Here is a 22,659-nt window from a genome sequence, read left to right on the forward strand (position 1 = left end):
TTCCATGCACTTGTTTTACTTTTTAATGTATACTCTTATGTTATTAGTTATTTACGTTATAATGTAGTTCTCACCCCTTGTTTTATGTAAACCGACATGATACGAACTCCGTGAATGCCGGTATAGAAAAATACTAAATAAATAAATAAATAAAAATAAATAATGTCCTGACTTCTATCTACCAAAAAAAATCCAATACATATCTAGAAAAATGAGGGGTTTTTTTCAAAGATTTGCTCCCATTTTTATTCCTGATGTAACAAACACTGAAATTCCCATGAAAAATAAATAATATCTGAAAATGAAGGTCCTTACAGATATCTGATTTAATCAAAATGTAAACATTTTCCTTTGGTGAGAAATGTTTGGATTTCCCAGGTTTAAGCCTGGAATCAGATAGTTCATAGATAGGTTAATCAGGTACTTCTGCTGAATTAAAATAAAACTGAATTATTCACAATTTCATCTGTGTATCCAAGTTATAGAATCAAATGCAATAAAAAATTTCAGAGCTAACATTAGGGATAATAATAAATTTGCATTATAAACAACTAGGCATGCTAATCATAGCAGCTTTATTACGTGATGTCAAATGTGAATTCACAGTTCAAAGGGGACAAAATTGTTATTCAAATACAATTAGTGATACGCTATCAATCTTTAAAATAATGCTTATAGTTTGAGAACTGTAAAGGTATACAGAGCTGGATTTGGCCCCAAATTATTTCAAAGTTCCATTTTTCCTAGTGTCTAATAGAATTATGTCCAAGTAGCAAAATTACTTTAAAAGTTAAAGCAGAGTTTCATCAAAATAAGCGCAGTCCTATATCATCCTCTTGGACCCATTGGTGCAAAAAAGTGGCAGCTGATCCCTTTGCCGGCTGCCACTTGATATTCAATATAAAGGCATTCAGATTAGCATACTGAATGGATTTAGTACCTTCCAAAGTGGAGGCATACAGGAAAGAAACGGGATACTTAAATTGACCAAAATGCTCTTGGACAAGCAACATGAATCAAACATTTACTCAACGGAACAGCAAACTGCAGATGTGTTGCTAAATCTCTGGTAAATGCATGAATGCACGAGGGTTATGTTTTCCAGGGATTTTTATTTGACAAGGTTCAGAGTACTTGAATGCATTGTGGTGTATGTCTCAAGAATTTCAGAGAAACGAGAAGAAATTACTACCAAATGCCCTCAACAGCAAATGCAGAGCTGTCATGCCTCCTATTGAAGTGTGAGAACGAGCAAGAATGCACATGGGGCTGTCTGCCTGCTCTGGAAACTCATTTTGCAGCATTTTGGGCTCCATGCAAAAAAATGTGTTCTTATTTTCAATGATTTGTCTAGTAACGTGTGCATGCTGCCATATTTAGACCATACACTGGGTGCAAACATTTGCAGCAGCAATAGAGAGATTGGGTATCAGCATGCTCTACAATGCTGTGCAGTTGATGGATCAATATAGGTGCAGAACAGTGAGGCAAATGCACTGTAAGTAACCAAACCAATTCATATTTTAACACCAAAACAAAATATTTCACAGTACACACTGGCCAATCAAAGTAAGAAAAATGCTTCCTCACTGACCAAAATGAATCAAGGGAGTAATTTGCGAGCAGGTAAAAAGTCTGCAGGCATTTTTCCTTAAACTGCCCAAGGGAAAAAGTCACCGCTGAGATCTGTACCTCCTTTTCCTGTGAATACTTTTGCTGACCAAAAGTGCATGTGGTTTTCTCTCCCTACACAGGAATGTCACCACTATAATGCAGGTACAAGTATTTGTGCTGTGAAACTACGAACGTACCTTTACCTGCATATAGAGTATATAATTTTCAAAAAGCCACTTTCCCCATGTAAACTGTTTTTGAAAATTGCCCTCTAAAAACATTAGTCCCTAAATTTAGGTTTTAGGACCCTAGAAAGTGGGTGGCTACAGGGGTGGAGTTAAGGCAGGGAAATAAAGTTAGGAGTTTAGCATGGATTTTCAGAACTAGGAGCCTAATTTAGGTACATGAATAGTAGGCTTGAATTTAGAAGTCTCAATGAGGTTTCAGCTGAAAACTCAGGCTCCTAAGTTCATCTGAAAATCATTGCCTAACTTAGGAGCTTAGTGTTTTGTTTTGTTTTAAATAATTGGCCTCTAAATCTTTGAAATTCTGTCTGTAGAATTTACTGTCACTGAAACATGTGCACCAGGCTCTGGTCCAGTGCCCTTTTCTTTCTGTAAAAACTAGGATTTCAGTGGAAACCTTGGCAAACCATGATAGATATAACCAAACCTCCCACTTACCAGTCATCCCTGTTACATGGGAGGCCTTTATCCTTGTGGTTTTAAATGACATTATCAAGCCAGTCCACTATGAGCTAGTGGGAAGTTTCCAAAAAAGGAGTAACTATTAATTGAGATGCAGGGTCAACAGACAAAAAGAATTCAATGCCAAAATAAAAAAAATAGTTCTCTCAAGAATGATCCCATTTCTAAAACATTTGTTTCAATTCAAAGCATACTGTGTGTTAATTATGCACTGTGTACACCTGACATCCTGACACTCAGCTGGAAACCAGTCTTGTATGTCGTCACATTCAGAGCACAGAGTTATATTTTTCATGCTATACTTGAGATCTCCAAGTAGTACAGAACGTGCACAGCTGTCTCAAGGAAGTTTCCTCCCGAGTGCTGACCTTATTCCCCAGCTTGAAGACTTCTTCCAGGATGACACTATTGGTGTTTATCATAATAGAATCTGTGTCTCCATAAATAACTTCCAGGTTCATCTGATAAATAAAAAAAAAAAATAAAGCAGATTTGAGCACAATATGTATGTATAAAAATAAACCTTCCTCCAAACAGTTTACATTTACACAAAGTTAGGTAAAAGCAGAAATCCATGGGCAATAATTAAAGCAGTGGATTTTCCTTTAACATTGCAATGTCTGGCTTGATCTTCAAAGTACAAAGCCCAGTACATCTTGCACTGTAAAACAAGAGGAGGAAGGCCAGCGCTGTGCCGCTGCTTTCTAACCCTACTTTCCAAATCCTTGGAATCTGTACTTGAAAGAAATGGGATGCTTGACTCATTGCAGGACATTCCTTCCCTATTTAAAGCTGGAGTCCAAACACAAAAATAGGAGAAGTGGGTGGTTAGGGGTAGGGGGTGGGAATCTTGGTTGTGTCAAACAGTTGCCATGTCTACGGGCAAGGTGCACATTTGAAACTCCAGAGCACACTGAAATTAACACTTAACATGTCATTTTGTTTCCCCACTCCTCACTTGCCCTCCGATCACAGGCTGCTACAACCATGAGGTATAATTCCTATTGAGCATTGCTCTGACAAACAGCAGCAAGAAATAGCTTAAAAAGTTACAAAAAGAAAAGCATAAAAAAATAATTTAAGAATTTAAAAATGTATTAACAGATCATTCCACAGATTCTCAAAATCCTTTGCACAAAGTAGAATTACAACTATATGGCTGCAGAGTTTCCTGTAACTGCTTTCATTCCTGCTTCACGACCAACAAAAATGCTATCACCTTGAGGGTGGAAATAAGCAGAGTTATTGCCCAAACACAATTTATTTTACAGCCTAAAACCCAGTCCCAAAACAGCACTACTGGGAGGAGGCAGGGTTAACTTAAAATGAGCAGGTGTAGGTAGAAAGTCATTTTCAGGTTTCAATGGTATCAAACACTGAAATGATTCAGTAAAAGATGAAGGGAGCCAGAAAAACAATCATAATAAACACAACACTGTGGCTCGCACAATGTCGCAGAGCTGTGAGCAAACTCTAATTAGCACTGTTGCTAATTTGCTGCAAACACTCACATAGAGGCTTCAAGCAGCGCTACATCATATCTGTGTTGGAAAAAAGCATAAAGCTATAATCCATTAAGGTAGGATTACACTAGTGAGCCCGGCATCCTTGGAGACCTGTTTTCCAGTTTGTTTGGGTTACAATTTCAAAGCATAAAAAGTTTAAAGAAATTGTTGCTGTGAATACTAAAAACACTCGATGTTTACCTTCTGCACCAGGTCCTTGGTATGCATCAATATCTATAATGGAGTAAACAAGATGAAAAAATTAATAGCACATCTTGATGAAAACAAAACATTTTAAACCTTTCCCCCTACACACAATTATGTTCATAAATTAATCTGTACGGTTTGCCCAATGCCTGTGCAATGTCAAGTGGAAGACCCAGATTGGATTCCCAAGTCAGGCTTCTTCTGTTCATTCAGGCTGCAGATGCTGCATCTCAGCCCCCAAGAGTTGGGCAGATCATAGCGATCATTCAATGGCAACAAATAGATTCAGGGTGCAGACACAGGCTCCAGAGGGAGTTGTCGTCTGCAGCCCCTGATAGCAGATTAATGCTGCAAAGGCTGGGCTACAGGGGAAAGGAGAAATGACCCTGGGTAGCTGCAAATGAAGTCTCCTGGCACCATTACACAGCAGAAACGGGCTCTGATTGAATCGGAAGCCCAGTGGAGGAGGAGAAAATTATCAGATAAAACATTTAATATTTGATACAGTTACACAGAAATAATTCTCATTACAAGTCAGAGTTTAAGAAGAGAATTTGCAGAATTAAAAAATGACAAATCACAAACTAGGGGTGGACAATTTTGGACCTCAAAAGCCAAAAACAGGCCTGGTTTTCAGGATGACCACAATAAATAACCATGAGAGAGATCAGCATTTGCTGCCTTCATTGTATGCAAATCTTCTTCATGCATATTTCACTGTGGATATCCTGAAAACCAGGCCTGTTTGTGGCTCTTGAGGACCGAAGCTGGCCACCCCTGACCTAAAGAAATATATTATGAATATAAGGTTATATTCTCATTAAAATGGGCCAGGTGCTTTAATAGGTTTTATCTTGTGATGTAAGCCATACTTGGTCAGTTTTATCTATTACTATAGTGGGTTTGTAAGTTTTATTACTTGATTTCAACTGTACCCTAAAATAAAATCCATTTTCATAATTTATCCTTATGTTTAAATAGAAAAGGATTTTATGAATGAAAACATTTTATGAAGGCAAAAACTCCATCGCAATCTGGTTTGACCCAATCACTTGCTCCAGCGATTCACAGAATATTTGCCATGATTGAGGTCCAGTGTTTGGTATTATAAAATCCCACAGTTCTCACACAGTTCCCAAACAGACTTTCTGGAAGAGTACAAAGACTACAGTATTTCAACACCCAGAATGGCAGGGCGGTGAAATGTACTGAGACTCATTGGAAAAATATACTTCGCAAACCAGAGAGCAGCAGTCAAAGAACTAGTAACAGTAGCTAAAAGCAGAAAAGGACCAATTAATCCTGTCCAGTCTGCCCACATTGGTAAGGATGCATCCCAGCTGCCAGCCATTGAGTGTAACTGCCTGTAGATAGCACACTTTATCCAAGACAGTGTCATTTTCTGACAGGGTAGCTGAGCATGCAAGACCCCCTTTTGAGTTCATATCTGAACCCCTCCCATCCCCTCACAGGTCCAGTCACAAAGTCCTACCATAATCCAAACAGCCAACACCACCAACGCAGCTGGTACCCACATATCCAGTCTCAAGTCCCATGGCCTTTCTGCACAGTGCCCCACCACCACCCAGTCAATACGAGTCAAATGTATCCTACAACAGAGATGTTCAAACTAGCCACTGGGCCTCCCGAGCCAGTCAGGATTTCAGGATATCCCTAATGAATATATATATATATGTAATGTATCTGCAGACATTTGATGCACTGCAAGTAAATATAGCTCATACATATTTATTAGGGATATCCTGAAAATCTGACTGATGTGGGTACCAAGGAGTAGTTTGAGCACTACTGGTCTACCAGTTGTTAATTGTTACACACACCTCACTGTTTTGCAACTAAGGATCCTCAATGCTTATCACATGCCATTTTCAAGTCTGTCACTCTTTTAGTCTCCACTACTTGTTCCAGAAGGGTATTCAATGAATCCATAATTAGACAATCCTCTAGCAAGGTCTCAAATACAACCCATAAAACAGTATCACCACTTCCTTTTAATGCTTTCCAACATACAAAATATTAGAAAGAATTATAGAAAAGGGATCAGTCCATCAGTCTGTCCTCTGGTGCAATAACTTAACTTAAAAAAAAAAAAAAAAAAGGGATGGAAATTTATCAAATTTGGCATGTAGGAAGAAAATGTTTACATCTCAGATAAATTTGAACACCAGAATCAGATCAGTATTTTCAGAGCCAAATCTCCAAAAACTCCCCACAGTTTTCTAGAGGAAACGTTAGAAGCTGTTCCAACATTCAAAATGCTGACCAGCGCTCAATGCCAAATACCCCTCCCCCCCGTCAACCCTTCCAACAATTTCCACAAAGTAACACCGGCGGGGGGGGGGAGGGGACAGGACAACAGGGAAAATCACTGAGGCAAGGGCAGCTCAAAAAGATGCTTCCTCACCCCTACCCTTCTACCACACACACACACCCTTCCAGAGGAAGAGAAAATAAATGACACTTCTCAATTCATCTCCCTGCACCCACACTTCCCCAATGACACACCCCACACCTACACACACAGCCAGACCACCCAGAAATCCCACAACTGCAAATTACAGACCTACCCAACACACACTGTAACCCCTCCTGCCACATATACATACACACCCATACTCCCTAGACACCCACATACACAAGCAACTTACACACAACCCCACCCACACACACTCACAACGTCCAATATCTATAAACAGTTTAGTTTGCTTTTGCTATACCACTTTTCAAAAACAAAAATCAAAGAAATACCCCCAAAACACAACTCTTCTACCCACATCTATCCCCCCAGATACCTTCCTACACACACCCACACTAAATAGAGCCCGACCATACACAAATGCCCATCCACAAACACCTACCTTTACCATACACCCACACCCTCCATTTCCCCCAAACATGCTCCGCAGAACTTCTATCTCCAACAACAACCCCCTTCTACAAAGCTATGTTAGAAAGCATTCCCTGAGTCATGCATCTGGTCTTTATTGAGGATGCTGGGAACAACTTACACTAAATCAATCTTTAAGGGTGGAGATTCTGAGAAATAATAAGTATCTATGACAACAGAGGGTGTAATAGATCAGACTGATAAACTAAAGAGTAAAAAAATTCACCAGATCAAGATAGCATTCCTAGTCTGTTACTAGTAATCTGTAACTTATCATTTGAAAAAGCCATGATACCTGAAGAATGCAAGGTGGCCAATGTGATACTGATTTTTAAATGGGGCTTCGGGGTGCTCTAGGAAACTATAGATCAGTGAGCTCGAAGTTGGTGCTGGGCAAAATGGCAAAAGCCATTCTTATACAACCCAACACACTTAGGGAATCCTAAGGTTATTAACATGAATATTCAATATCACCTTAAATTGATGTTCAATATCACCTTAAATTAATAAATTTTGATATACTTTATTGTTCCATATCAAACCACATGAATATTATTGTATTACGTTTAACATCACAAATAAACAGCAATTTAGTACATAATTTCAAACAGCACCATATTCAACAGTACATATACATTAGTACATATCACCCCTCAACATAAACATATATCATCACACTATGTATTATAATAACTTTAATAATGAATTTTAATGATGATTTTAATATGCACCTAGTCCAGATATGTCCTAAACACTAATCACCCATAGCCACTACCCTAACCCCCTAATAACACATACTCACATTCACTCATCATTCACTCACTTAAAAACTACATACCCCATTAAAATATCCCTATACCCTTTAAATAATCTTATTCAAGGTTCAGCGTCATCTGCGACTTTATTTAACATATACCTCTTACCAATTTGTCAGCTATTAAATGATCTGCAAATCACCCACTACCTTTATGCTGACATACAACTTTTAATTCCCATAAAAAACTCCATTAATGATACTTATAAAGACACGTCTTTATTACTTGAATCAATCAAGCAACTCCTTACAAAATTAAAACTAATAATCAACATTGATAAAACCGAAATACTTATAATGAACAAAAAACCCATTTTATTACCACCACCATTATTCACAACTAACAATCAAATTAAGCCAATATCCCCTGTCAATCTCGCCAGAAATCTTGGAGTAATAATTGACAATAACTTATCCTATAAAAATCCCCATTACCACCAAAATCAAAGAAGGTTATCATAAACTCCTAATTCTACGGCGGATAAAACCTTTTCTAAATTTAGTAGATTTCAGAACAGTTTTACAACTAATTATCTTCTCAACCATTGACTACTGTAATTCCCTTATGATTGGCCTTCCATATATCAACATCAAGCCTTTATAGATTCTTCAAAACTCTGCAGCAAGAATTTTAACTGGAAAAAAAAAGAATGATCACATTACCCCTATATTATCTTCACTACACTGGCTCCCTATTAAATCTTGAATTGATTATAAGATTTTAATAATTATACACAAATTAATTCATTCCGATCACCACAAACAAACAAGCTTAAAAATCACGCTACAGAACAACAACAGGAATCTTCGATCAAATAATATTTCTCGTCTAATAATTCTACCCATTAAAGATGCTCATCTTTCAACAACAAGAAATAGAGCTTTCTCCATTGCCTGTCCTAAAAAATGGAACTACTTACCACCTTATTTAAGAACCAAAACTAACATAAAAACTTTCAAGAAGGATCTAAAGACTTCTTTTTCATAAAGTCTATATTAACGATTATTTATTTCAACAATCTAATTTTAACCAAGACTACCAACCATACTCATGCAAAAGAGATAATGAAATATCATCTGGCAATGACCATTATAATAGCAATATGAACTTATAATTAACACTAGAAGACCATCCCGAAGATGTTTAAATACCAATACTGTTACCATAATCCTTTTCCCTTCTTTTCCTTATGCTCCCTTTTTCTCCACCAACCTCTCCCCGATCCCTTCTTCTTTCCCACTATTAATTTATGCAATGTTTTTAATGGTTTATTCTCTGTTTGATTTTTGTAAACTGTTATGATGGCTGCACCAAATGACGGAATATAAAACTGAACAAATAAATAAATAAATAAATTCAATATCATCTAATGGTATACTTCAATTGTTGTTTCAATTACTAAACAGTACTCTCCATATATTCCATAGGGATTTATCTAATCAAAACCAAATAGTTTATTCAATCCAACAGTGTTTCCAAATGATCACCCATTTCAATACTACTTCTCAGTCTTTCAAAAACAAAGTTTCTTACACCGATCACCCAAATCTTCATCAACAAGTATTTTAACACCAATCACCTGACAAGGCACCTCGTTTCACCCCTAATCAGGCTTCTTCAGGGGATCATTTCTTAATTCCAATCATATATCATTCTTGATGAGTGAGTATTTCCTATTAATTATAATCACCACATATCCGGACCACAATGCCCACGCTTATAAGGTACATCCAAACACTTCCATTTTACTCCTCTTAACCGATTGGTGAAAAACTGGTTGACCGGACACACTTCAAGGAGCTCAGTCTTTCTGTGCAAAAATACGGATGTCACACCACTGTATACTGGCCTCTCACTTTTTTTTTACCAAACGAACTCACCACCACTACCAGCCGCCGTTCCACTCACTTCCTCTCCGTTCCAACAATATCAATGGGGTATGTAGTTTTAAGTGAGTGAATGATGAGTGAATGTGGTCAGTTGTTAAAAGACAGGAACAGAGGGTAGGATCAACTGGACAGTTTTCCAAATGGAGAAAGGTCATTAATGGAATGCACAGGGAATGGTATTGGAATATATGGGGGGGGGGGGGTTGTTTTGGGGTTTTTTGGGTTTGTTTTTTTAACATAAATGATCTGGAATGAAAATGACAAATGAGCTGATCAAATTTTTATAATGTGACTGGATTCCATGTGGGAATTTGATCTATTCTAGGTAAATGCGCATAAAATCGCTGCTGGGCAATCTACATGGGCCTTTTGGCCTTTTTCCAGATCATATATTATATTATGTTAACTTAGCAGATCTGACCCAGAACCTACTAGGTGCTGCCCTTATGCTTCAGAAACATAGAAATGATGCAAGAAATGGACCAAACGGTCCATCCAGTCTGCCCAGCAAGCTTATGATAGTATCTGCCATGCTGTGCAGGTCACCCCCATACTTATCAGTTTCCCAGATCATAAAAGTCAGGGTCCTTGTTGGTTGCTGTCTGAGTCCAATTCCCTATTACCTCTTGCCTTTGAAGCAGAGAGCAATATTGGAGTTGCATCAACAGTATGAAGGCTTATTGGTTAAGGGTAATAACTGCTGAATCAGCAAGTTACCCCATGCCTGTTTCCCCTGACTGTAAATGGTCCTCGTTGGTTGCTGTCTGAATCCAATTACTCTTTTTCCCCTGCCATTGAAGCAGAGAGCATTGATGGAGTTGCATCAACAGTATGAAGGCTTATTGGTTAAGGGTAGTAACTGCCACATCAGCAAGTTGCCCCTATGCACTCTTTTCTTCATTTCATCCTCTAGCCTTTAGGCATCCACAGTGTTTATCCCATGCCATTTGAATTTTTTCATTGTTTTTGTTTTCACCACCTCCTCCGGAAGGGCATTCCAGGCATCCACCACCTTCTCCGTGAAGAAATATTTTCTGACATTGGTTCTGAGTCATCCTCCCTGGAGTTTCATTTCATGACCCCTAGTTCTACTGATTTCTTTCCAACAGAAAAGGTTTGTTGATTGTGTATCATTAAAACCTTTCAGGTATCTGAAGGTCTGTATCATATCTCCCCTGCAACTCCTCTCTTCCAAAGTATATATCTTTAGGTCCTCTCTTCATAAATCATTTGATGGAGACCCCCCCCCCCCCCACCCTTTTGGTCACTCTTCTCTGGACCCCCTCCATCCTCTGTCCATTTTGAGATATGGTCTTCAGAACAGAACGCAGTACTCCAGGTGAGGCTTCACCAAAGACCTAAACATGGGGATTAGCACTATTTCCTTACTGGTTACCAGCATTCTTCTGGCTTTAGCTATCGACTTGTCACATTGCTTTGCTGTCTTCAGAATGTTAGACACTATCACCCCAAAGTCTCCCTCCTGGTCCATGCACAATAGCCTTTCACACCCCCATCACATATGCTCTTTTGGATTACTGCACACCAGATGCATGACTCTGCACTTCTTGGCACTGAATCCCAGTTGCCATATCTTTGACCACTATTCAAACTTTCTTAAATCACATTTCATTTTCTGTACTTCTTCCGGTGTGTCCACTCTGTTGCAGATCTTAGTATGATCCGTAAACAGACAAATTTACCTTCTATCCCTTATGCAATGTCGCTCACAAAGATATTTAACAGAACTGGTCCCAAAACCGACCCTTGTGGCATTGCACTTAACACTATTCTCTTTTTAGAGTAGGTTCCATTTAGCATTACATGCTGTCTTCTATCCGTCAACTTTTTGTTATCCACACCACCACCTTGACACTCACTCCCAAGCTTCTCATTTTATTCACAAGCCATCTATGCGGGACCATATCAAAAGCTTTGCTGAAATCCAAGTAGATCACATTAAAGGCTCTTTCTCGATCCAATTCTTTTGTCACTCAATCAAGCTTGAAAAACTCCAAATAGAAAATCTCCCTTCAAGTGCATAAGTTTGTATTTTTACATTGCAAATACTGTCAAGCTACAAGAGAACTTGAAGATGAAACCAAAAAATAAATCATAGGTGGAGATTTGGCTCAGCTGTTTCCTCCTATTCATTGGGCATCCAGCTAGCACCAACCTCTTGTGCTGCTGGGCAATGAGCCTTCATTCACAACTACACAGGTGTGGTTAGGGAGAACAAGGAAACAGCAGAAAAACTAAATTATTTGCCTTTGTCTTTATGGAGGAAGATGTCCTGGTCATAATTAATTATACCAGAAATATTTCTTGATAGTAATCACTCTGAGTGATTACATGGAATCACTGTGAAAGTGAAGGACAAACTCAGAATGACAGATTAAAGAATAACAAATCACTGGAACCAATTGGTATTCATCCCAAAATTCTGAATTAACTCAAAAAATGAAATTGCAGACCTATTTCTGGTGATTTACAACCTATCATTTAAAACAGCCATGGTACCAGAAGCCTGGAGGGTGGCCAATGTGATGCTAATTTTTAAAAAGTGGTCCGGGGTGATCTGGGAAACTATAGATTACTGAGCTTGACATCTGTCAGGCAAAATGTTTGAAGCTATTCTTAAATACAAAATTGCTGACTACATTAAAAAAGACATGGATTAAAGGGAGATAATAAACATGGGTTTTACAAAGAGAAGTCCTGCCTTACCAATTTATTAGATTTTTTTTGAGAGTGAAATAAACATGTGGACAAATGTGAACCAGTTGATATAGCATACTTGGATTTTAAGAAAACATTCGACAAAAACACTCAGAGGCTCCTCAAGAAATTGGGAGGTCATGGTATCAGAGGCAGAACCTATTGTGGATTGGTAATTAGATATAAGACGGGAAACAGAGAGTAGGACTAAATGGTCAGTTTTCCAAATGGAAAAAGGTTTTTAGTGGAGTGCCACACAGCCCTGTGCTATTTAGCATATTCAGAATTGGTCTGGAGAAAGGAATGAGTGAGATAACCAAATCTACAGGTTTGTATAATATTGTTTTGAGTCATTATAATAGCAGTGGATTGTAGAATGACCTTGTGAGAAAGGGGGACTGGGATGGGAAAGTTAATCCCAACTACAAGTACACGATGCTGGGCTCCATATTAGGAGTCATCACCCAGGAAAAGGATACTGGAGTTCTTGAAGACACTACCTTGAAAACTTCAGCTCAGTGTGCGGCTGTGGTCAAGAAGGCAAATAGAATATTAGGAATTATTTGAAAATAAATGTAAAACAAAACTGAGATCATCTCAAAAAGAGGCATAGCGGATATAGAAAAGGTACAGAGGCGGCCAATGAAAATTATAAATGGGATGGAAAAGCTCCCTTATGCAGAAAGAAAACGGCTTGGAAAAAAGATGACAGAAGGGATGTGATTAATGTATAAAATCATGAGTGAGGTGGAAGGGATAAATAGGGAAGGTTATTTATGGATAAACAAGCCGTTAAGCCCGTTAAAACGGGCTACATCCCTCTGTCTCTCACCTCCCCCTCATTCTCTCTCCCCTACCTCCCTCATTCTCTCTCCCCTACCTCCCTCCCACCCACTCACCCACTCCTCCCCAGCCTCCCTCTCCTCTCACTCAGTCCCTCCCTCCCACTCAGTCTCACTCACTCCCTCCCCCTCTCTCCCTCTCACTCAGTCCCACTCACTCTCCCTCAGTCCCACTCCCTCAGTCCCCACCCCACTCCCTCCCTCCCTCTCCCTCAGTCCCACCCACTCCCTCCCTCCCTCTCCCTCAGTCCCGCTCCCTCCCCCTCACTCAGTCCCTCCCCCTCACTCAATCCCTCCCTGTCACTCAGTCACTCCCTCCCACTCTCTCTCTTCGTCCCTCCCACTTAGTCCGTCCCTCCCTCCCTCCCTCTCTCTCTCCTCCCTCCCTCGCTACCGCTGCCGCTGCCCGCTGCCGCTACCGCCGCCGCCCGCCGCCCGCTACCGCCGCCACTGCCGCCCGCCGCTACCGCCTCCGCTGCCGCCCGCCCCCGCTGCCGCTACCGCCACCGCCCACCACCGCTGCCGCTACCGCCGCCGCTGCCGCCCGCTACCGCCGCCACTGCCGCCCGCTTACCGCCGCCACTGCCGCCCGCCGCTACCGCCGCCGCTGCCGCTACCGCCGCCGCTGCCGCCCGCTACCGCCGCCACTGCCGCCCGCCGCTACCACCTCCGCTGCCGCCCGCTACCGCCACCGCCCACCACCGCTGCCGCTGCCGTCCGCTACCGCCGCCGCTACCGCTGCCCGCTGCCGCTGCTACCACCGCTGCCGCCATGTTTTTTGGTTTTTTTTGACGCTGCCTAAGACTGACGTGCTCGCCCGCACATGCGCAGTAGAGCTGCTCTCTACTGCGCATTTGCGGGCACGTCGGTCAAGCTTCATTTATCTAGTTAGATAGGGAAGGGTCGTATGGATCTCCATACCAACTTCAAGCTCTGAATAAGAGCCTACTCAGTCTCTAACTGTTGTTATTATCCTAATCTCTATGTTCCTTAGACCTTTCTTTCTAGCAGTCTTGGCTTCCAAGTTTTCTACCCCTGTTGAATGTAACTTTGTCCTTCCTGTTTTTTTACCAATGGTTTTTGTTATAGTTTCCCCCTTTCGATGTAAACCGATCTGATATGGTCCTCAACCATGAAGGTCGGTATAGAAAAGTGTTAAATAAATAAATAAATGCTGTACTCCTTTTCTATACATTGGAATGTAATAACTCTTTACTAATGGTGGTATTGAATTTTCTGGAACTTTAAGAATTTCTAATAAGTATTTCTTAAACATTTCTTTCGGTGTTATATATGGGAGCAATGGGAAATTCACAAAACGAAGATTTTTCTTTCTATTAACATTTTCTAAGTTCTCCAATTTCATTTGCAATATTTGATTTTCCTTAATCATTGCCTCTTGTACCTTTTTTGTACTATCCAAATCTCCTTTAATTTCCTCTAGTTCTTTACTTTCTTTATCTTTTTTTAACTCCATGTTAATTATTTTTCCTTGTATATTATTTACTTTCTCTATAATAGGGTTTACTTGAACTACCATCGAATTCTGTAAACTCACTATAGCTTCCATTATTACATCCAATGTAACTACCTCAGGTTTAGTTATCTGTGGGACACATATTTTAGGTAAATAAACAGAGTTGTCCATCTTTGTTGGATCTTGAGGGGAATCTCCTTGTACCTTACTCAGTGAGGTGGTCTGTCCAATCTGGACCGCCGCCGGACTTTCCATACCAGACAAATCCAAGGAGCTCGGGCCTACTATTGGAGAGCCCAATACAGCGACTTCCGCTGTTGGGTTCTCCATCCAAGGTCCATGGGCTCTGGTTGTAGCCGGGTTAGCAGGTGGTTCCCTATGGATCGGGGAAAAAGATGTTGAAAGGTCCGAAGGTAAGGCCTCAGAGATAAATTCAAGAGGCCCTTCCATCTGCACCACTTCCGATCGAGATGTACGTTGTACATGGGAGTCCATAGGCCCTTTTACATGGGTACCAGGAGCAGTCGTAGGCTCAACTCGTTCCTTGGCCCTCCTTTTCCTTGCAGAATGTGGCATTTAAAAAAAAAAAAACAAAAAAACAACTTAGGACCTAGTTAGGCTCCCATTTAGGTACTCATTTCTTGGCTCCTTATAGGAAGGAGAGGTTACAATGAGAGGATTACTTACAGTTCTGGAGGAGACCTGTTCAAGTCACTTCCACCACAGTACAGTACAGCAGGAAGAACAGGAGGGATCACAAGTTATGGATAAGTTGGAAACTAGTTTAGATGTCTCCAAAATTTTGGAGACATCTGATAGTGAAATGGTACAGAGTGCTACATTATTGACCACTTTTGTATTTGAAACTGACCGTGATTGGGTGTTCCGTTTATTTTTTTAAACATAGGACGGAATTGTTTTTGACCCTATCTATAAGAGTATATCCAGATCTCTCTAAAATAACACAAAGGAGGAGGAAACAATTTATTTTATTTAGGGCAAAGGTCCTCCAAATAGGGGCAACCTTTAGCCTTAAATACCCTTGTAAATGTAGTATAGGATATAAGGGTAAATCCTTTGTTTTCTACACTCCCCCTCAATTATCAATTTTTCTGAGTGACAAAAACACAAGTGGGGAATCTTGAGTTGGAACCCTAGTAGTGCCTATAAGATCAGTGAGCCCTAAAAGAATATAGAGTACGAAGTATGGGACATAAATATGATAAATTAAAAATGTCTTTCAGAGCTATTTAAATTGGCTACCTTAAATATTGAGGACTAAATTGCATAGTGGATGTATTTGTTTTAGTATTGTTAACTTAAGCAGTAATTATAATTGTCTCCAAAATGCTTTTCTTAATCAAGAATGATCTTGTATTAATAAATGTTAAAATCTGAATAAATATTAAATTAAAAAATAAATAAATAAATAAATAATTTACCCTTTCAAACAACATAGAACTAGGGGATACTCCATGAAACTAGCAGAGTTAAAACAAATTGAAGGAAGCATTTTTTCACTCAGCAAACAATTGAACTATGGAATCTATTGCTAGAGGAAGTAATCAAAGCAATTAACATAGTGGGGTTCAAAAGAGAATTGGATAAGTTCCTGAAGGAAAGTCCATAAACAGTTATTTGCCAGGAAGACTTGGGAATTCAAGCGTTTATCCCTGGAGTGAGATACTAGAAACAGATCAAATATTGTGTGTCTAACGGTTACTTGTGAACCAGACTGGTCACTGTTGAAGATGGAATGCTAGGCTCAATGGACCTTGGTCTGACCTAGTATGGCACTTATGTTCTTATGGATTTTCCTCATTTTTATATTCCCTCCCAACTCTGCCCAGCAATTGCAACAGCAAGACAGGGGAGACAAACCGTGGCTCGCTCCAGAACCTGACCAATGTGGAACGGAAATTTGGTCACTAGATGTTACCACTGTGTGATGACTGGAACTCAGTTCTCCTATGGGCTGCCTCTGCAGCATTCCCAGCTCCATCTGACCTGTGGTGCAAAGGCCCAGGTGTTCTGTATAGCAGTGTGCAGCACTTGTCATTTATGCCATCAAATCGGTTCAATAACATTCTACTTTTAAAATTTAATCCTAGACAGATTGCTTTCTTCTGCCACATGGATACTAGTGGAATACAATTACTACATATAAACACACACACACAAAATCAGCTATTCTCCACCTTAACATATGTAGGTAGCAATGACCTACATAAATCTCTAAAGTTAAGCTCTAAATTAAGAAGAACATTTTCCAAATATTAAACAAAATCACTGAACGAAAAAATACTTCTAAAAATCTTTCTTTGTGAAGAGCTACAAGAATGGAACTATCTAATATGGGATTGAAGCATTAGTAACGAGAAACAACTAAAAGCAATTTCATGATTAATACTGATGTTTAAAAAGAGGACTAGAATGCATAGTTCATTCAAACAGTATATTCAACTGAGTTGTAACACAGTAGATGTCAGCTGATAAGGAACATTTAGCCTAGCCAGGTTGCACAGTTCCCCTGCCTCTACTACTTTAGCTAAGGACACCTCCCCTGCTTTTAGTTATTCAAGCTTGACTGCAAACATGTTCTAGATCTAGTTATCACCCTTACTTACCCCCACCAATTCTGTTAGTAATATCTCCCAGCTGTTAACTGTCCAAGCTTAGCCACCTGCAAGATATCATTCCTTTTCCTTGGCTGAGACATGTAATCAGCTTTATAGGGCTTACAGGATGTCTTCATTCTTAGCTGAAACTCTACCAGATAGGCTGAAACTTACTCCTAGGAGACTGACGAAATCTATAAGCAGCACTTCTACATTAAGCACCATTTTTATGGCTCATGTTAGAATCTATCCTTTTCTCTGTGCCAGAGTTTTCTATACTATTCTCATGTAAACAGAGGTTTTCCTAGGTTTATGCAGCAATCTTCACAGTAATTCCATTTCTCCCAAGTCTCACTGTATTTCAGTGACTACTATTGTGTCTGTTGAAAAGAGCCACTGCTCTTGCCTTGCTCCTTATTCTTTTTCTTGTGAAAAGATTATAGCCTGGGACAATTGCATCCCAAATCTGATTTCCATTATACCAAAAATCTGTGATTGTAACCACATCCAAACCTGGATCTGCTATGGTAGCCTTCAGGTCACTGATTTTAACAAGACTTCAATCATTTGTACACATGACTTACGGTGATGTGCTCCTTTGCCATTCTCTCTCTTGATTTCCTTTTGTTCCAGAATCTTTATACCATTAATCATTTCATTACATAACCCTTTACTTCTGACTTTTTGTCTCCTGTATATTATACAGTTGATTTGAGGCTTTTATCTCTTCAGAGCTTCCACAATTTACCTGAGTGTTTTTTTTCTTCTGTGGGTTATCGGTTTGGGCCTCCTCTCTCTCAGTTTAAATATTGGCCAAATTAGGTTTTGTAGCTATGATAAGGAGCTGCAGTACCTTTTCTGAATGAATGCAAACCATCCCATTTGTATACATATCCTTATCCTCACAGATATATAGTCCCAATATAACCAAACCCTCCTTCTCTGCATCAATCTTTCAATCATTACATATTTTGTGCAGATAATTTGATCTATTCCCTTGTTATAGTCACTGGATTTAACCACCTAAGGCCTCATGCCTTCTCTCCATCTTAATGCTGACAACTGCTTTGGAACTGTTACTACCTCACCATAATAAAGTTATTCTTCATGTCAAAGTAGACAGTATCATCCATTAAACAAGCTTTGCGCTTCTCTGGAATCTTTTGCCTATGTCTGCAAAGTGTAGTATGCAGAGGACCCCAAATCTTTCTCCCTCCACAGTTCTCTCTCAGCTTTACACCCGTCATCATGAGTCCACTACTAAAATTTGCTTTTTAATCCTCTGCAATCACTACCAGGGACCTTACATCAACCTTAACCCTTATTCTAGATAACCACAATGGTTGCTTCTGCACCTCATGTGTTGTAAGATTGTCATAGAGGAGCTGAACATGGGAAGCATTTGTGATGAGTGTCACTGGAGCAATGTAGCAGGCCTGAGGGCTATTCATTTTATCTGTGAAGTATCCCACCACCAAGGCAATGCAATATATTCCTATGCTGTGCACATCACTGGAACCAAGGGAAAACATGGAGTGGAGAAGCAGCCTAGTGGTTAGAGCAGCAAGCTGAGAACCAAGGAAGCCAGAGTTTAAATCCTGCTGTTGCTCCTTATGACCCAGGGCAAGTCACTTTACCCTCTGTTACCTCAGGAACAAATTGTAAGCCCTCTAGGGACAGGGAAATAGCTACTGTGTCTGAAAGTAACTCACCATGAGCTACCAAAGTTAAGGTATGAACTAAAGCAAAAGTAGTCAATTTTATCTTTAAACTATTTACCTTAGCTTCCATATTTTATTCCACCAAAAACTGAGCAAATGCAGTGGAAAATTAATTGTGTGAAAAGCTTAGAGTCCTACCCAGATATAAGTTTGTAATTTATTTTTAGAAAGAAAAACCCAACAGCAGATAAGAACCTCAAGTCCATTTGGTCTGCTCAGTGCCATTCCGATTGTAATGCCACAGACCCCAGTTGACTCCATAAGATGAAACATTGGTTACTATATGGATATATGCTGGATTAAAAGAAAAGATTTCCAGGAAACATTAACATTGTCCATGAATAATCACCTCCTTTGCATGCCATTAGCATGCACTCATGCAGAAAAAACATGGGTCAGTAAGTGCGTTTGTACGTGCTTTTTCTTGCGTTCAAAAGTATTACATACTTGTATAGAACTTTCCATGGAAAAATGCGCGTATAGGCGCGCACAAATCCATGGCAGCTACAGCGCACCTTCTTACATCAGCCCCTTAGACTGTGAGCCTTCTGAGGACAGGGAAATACCTACAGTACCTGAATGTAATCTACCTTGAAGTGCCGAAAAGTAGAATATAAATAAAATAAAATAAATGTTATAATCTATTCTTTTTTCAAATCGCCACACTGGATACTTTGATTTTTGAAAAAGTAATTTGAGAATTTGAAACCACAAAAAGGATTCTTTAAACAGCAGATGTATAAGCTTTACCACAACACACTCACTAATTTGAACATTCCCTTTTCAGTTGTGAAACTACAATTTATGCAACCAATATTTACTGTATTCCTGAAATTTCCAAATCAAAGCTACAATCAGACTTACTACTGACATAAATACAGCTGCCAATACAGAAAAACTGTTATTGGTTTATCAATATTTTTATAGCACGATAAACGTAATAAATCTCTAAGCATGCTGACAAAAAAAACACATAGTATCACTATACACATAATTTCATAGTAAATGTGAAAAATCAGAAAATGAATTACAATCCATAAAACCAGCCAGACAGCTTAACCTAGTCATGAACAGTGCCTTCTAAAAGTCTTCACAGTCTTAAGCATTAATATTCTAAAATACATAAATCAAAATTCACTAAAGTAGGAATTTCACTGATTTACACAGTATATGCTTCACTTTATTATAAAACAATTATAGAAACATTCCAAAAGTAGTTACTGTAAGAATACAAATACGTCTTGACTTTTTATGTTCATAAGAACATAAAAAGTGCCCTGCTGGGTCAGACCAAGGTGCAGGGAGCCCAGTATCCTGTCTCCTACAGTGGCCAATCCATGTTGCAAGTACCTGACAGTTCCCATAAAGTAGATCTAATTCCTGTTACTCACTGCCAGGGACAGCAATAACTTTCTTTAGTTTACCTGGCTAATAATTTATGACTTTTCCTCCAGGAACTTGTCCAAACCTCTCAAATGCCGCTAAGCTCGTCATCTTGATCACGTCCTCTGGAAAGGGATTCCACAGCTTGACAGTGAACTGAGTGAAAAAGTACTTTCTAAGATTTGTTTTGAATCTGCTTGGTTGATAGTCCCCCTTGTTTTAGTATTATTTGAAAGGGTAAACAACTATCCTTTATTTACCCATGCTATAATTACACAATGTTGGGTTCCATATAGCAAATGTTGCTTACCTGATGTAACAGGTGTTCTCACAGGACAGCAGGATGTTAGTCCTCACAAATGGGTGACATCGAGGATGGAGCCCTGTACGGAAAACTTTTCTGTCAAAGTTTCAACAAGCTTTGACTGACACTGGCACACTGGGTGCACTGAGCATGCCCAGCCTGCAATTATCCCTGTGAGCCACAGGTGTCTCCCTCAGTCTCGTCTTATAGCTAAAAAGCGCAAGCGAAACTAAAATAAAAGTATACAGACCCAACTCCGCGGGGTGGCGGGCGGGTTTCGTGAGGACTAACATCCTGCTGTCCTGTGAGAACACCTGCTACATCAGGTAAGCAACATTTGCTTTCTCACAGGACAAGCAGGATGGTAGTCCTCACAAATGGGTGAGTACCGAGCTGAGGATGCCCGGGAATGCACCAGATACACCGCAGATGCGCAAAGGCGTAACGACTGAGGTGGAAATGGGAACGGAGGGCATCCGCAACACCATAATGGGTTCGTGGAAGGATGTTGGGTAGTGAATTGAAAAAAGTAAGAGTAGGCGGACTGGCCAAACATGGAGCATGCCGGCTAGTCAAATGTAAGCAATAATAGGCTGCGAAGGTATGGAGAGGACTCCAGGCTGCAACCTGATAAAAAAGTACAAGCAGCAGTAACCAAAGGGAAGCTGTTAAGGCTAAGACGGACACAACAGTATGTGGATACCCACAGTGTTGTAGTGAAATGTCTGCTTGTTGGTAGGAAAGGAAATATAGACCACTTAATCAGAAGGATTAGGTCTGTGTGGCCACTGGAAGTAGCAGCTTGACCCTTGCATGAAGGAAAGAGTCAAGTGGAATTCACATGGAATGCAGTGCAATGTAGATAGAATGTAAGCGCAGCATTACTGTCCAGGAATGTGGAAAACCCAGTCTCTCCCTAGGGCGAGAGAGAGAGGTTAGGAAAAATTAATAGAGTATTTCCTGAGGAAAGGAGATACAACATCTACCTGAAAAGGATAGAAAGTTGAATGCGTAGAACTACTCAGTGGCAGAGGAACGGAGTCAGGTGAGTATGGAAAGAGTGCATAACTCACGGACCCTGCTGGCAGGAATGACATTAAGAGGGAAAGAAGTTCCCTTGCCAAACTGTGGAAGAGAGGAATGGAAAGGCTCAAACGTAGAATGTATGAGACTTATAAGGAGAATATATATGTTCATTCCGTGATTAGAGAAATAGAGGCGGCTTGATCAGTGGATAATCCATGGTAAGCCGACTCAGAGAGGATTACCGAAAACGGGAACCCAACTCCCAAAACGATACACCTCCTAAGAGAAAGGTGTATCTATGTGGAGGATGTCTGGAGAACAGAATCCGAGGGAGTAAGAAAAAATGGTGGAAAAGTAAAAGGGGTAATACCTCTTTTTTTTTTTTTTTTTTTTTTAGCGTCAGGAGGTAAAGCCTGCCATATTAAACGGCAAGATTTATGTTTAGAAGGTTTTGTGACGCTACCAGAACCTAAGAACATCAGTAAGTCTATGATTTGGGACTGACTGGTGAGGGAATAAAAGGTTACTGATATGATGGATTGAGAAGTATGGGAAGCATACTGATCTCAGTCAGGGAGTGGGGAAAAGAATACTGAACCCCATCCCAGTTCAACATTAGAAGAATGCTGGCTACGAGAGGCAGCAGAAGAGATATATTGAAGAGGCCTTTGATGGAAGAAAAGGCATCTAAGGGAACGCATAGGAAACATGTGTAGGGAGCAGAACCTGTGCATCGTATGGAATGATGCAGACGCCGAGGAAAGTTTAGTTAAACTCAGCGTTAAAAGATTTGCCCTGTACACATGTAATTGAGACCATTCGAGAGGATAGAACCTACGTGGAGAAGGTCAGATAGAGCGTTCATTAAATCTCTTAGATATGTGGCCCAAGGACGCATGAAGTGAACAAGGGCCAAGGGTAGAGC

At 40.0% G+C, this 22,659-nt stretch overlaps 1 protein-coding gene across 3 annotated transcripts in view; it reads right to left on the bottom strand.

The window, feature by feature from the left end:
• The window catches only part of POLA1 (DNA polymerase alpha 1, catalytic subunit), a 1,013,915-nt gene that overhangs the window by 469,154 nt on the left and 522,102 nt on the right, over positions 1–22,659 (bottom strand). For all 3 annotated transcript variants that reach the window (XM_029603088.1, XM_029603086.1, XM_029603087.1), the window contains 2 exons: positions 4,028–4,060; positions 2,690–2,782 (listed from right to left, as the gene is read on the bottom strand). In XM_029603088.1, coding sequence (XP_029458948.1) covers positions 2,690–2,782; positions 4,028–4,060 — 126 coding nt within the window. The remainder of the gene's footprint in view (positions 1–2,689; positions 2,783–4,027; positions 4,061–22,659) is intronic.

This window comes from Rhinatrema bivittatum, chromosome 5 (genome assembly GCF_901001135.1).
Source record: "Rhinatrema bivittatum chromosome 5, aRhiBiv1.1, whole genome shotgun sequence".
Classification (NCBI taxonomy): Eukaryota; Metazoa; Chordata; class Amphibia; order Gymnophiona; family Rhinatrematidae; genus Rhinatrema; species Rhinatrema bivittatum.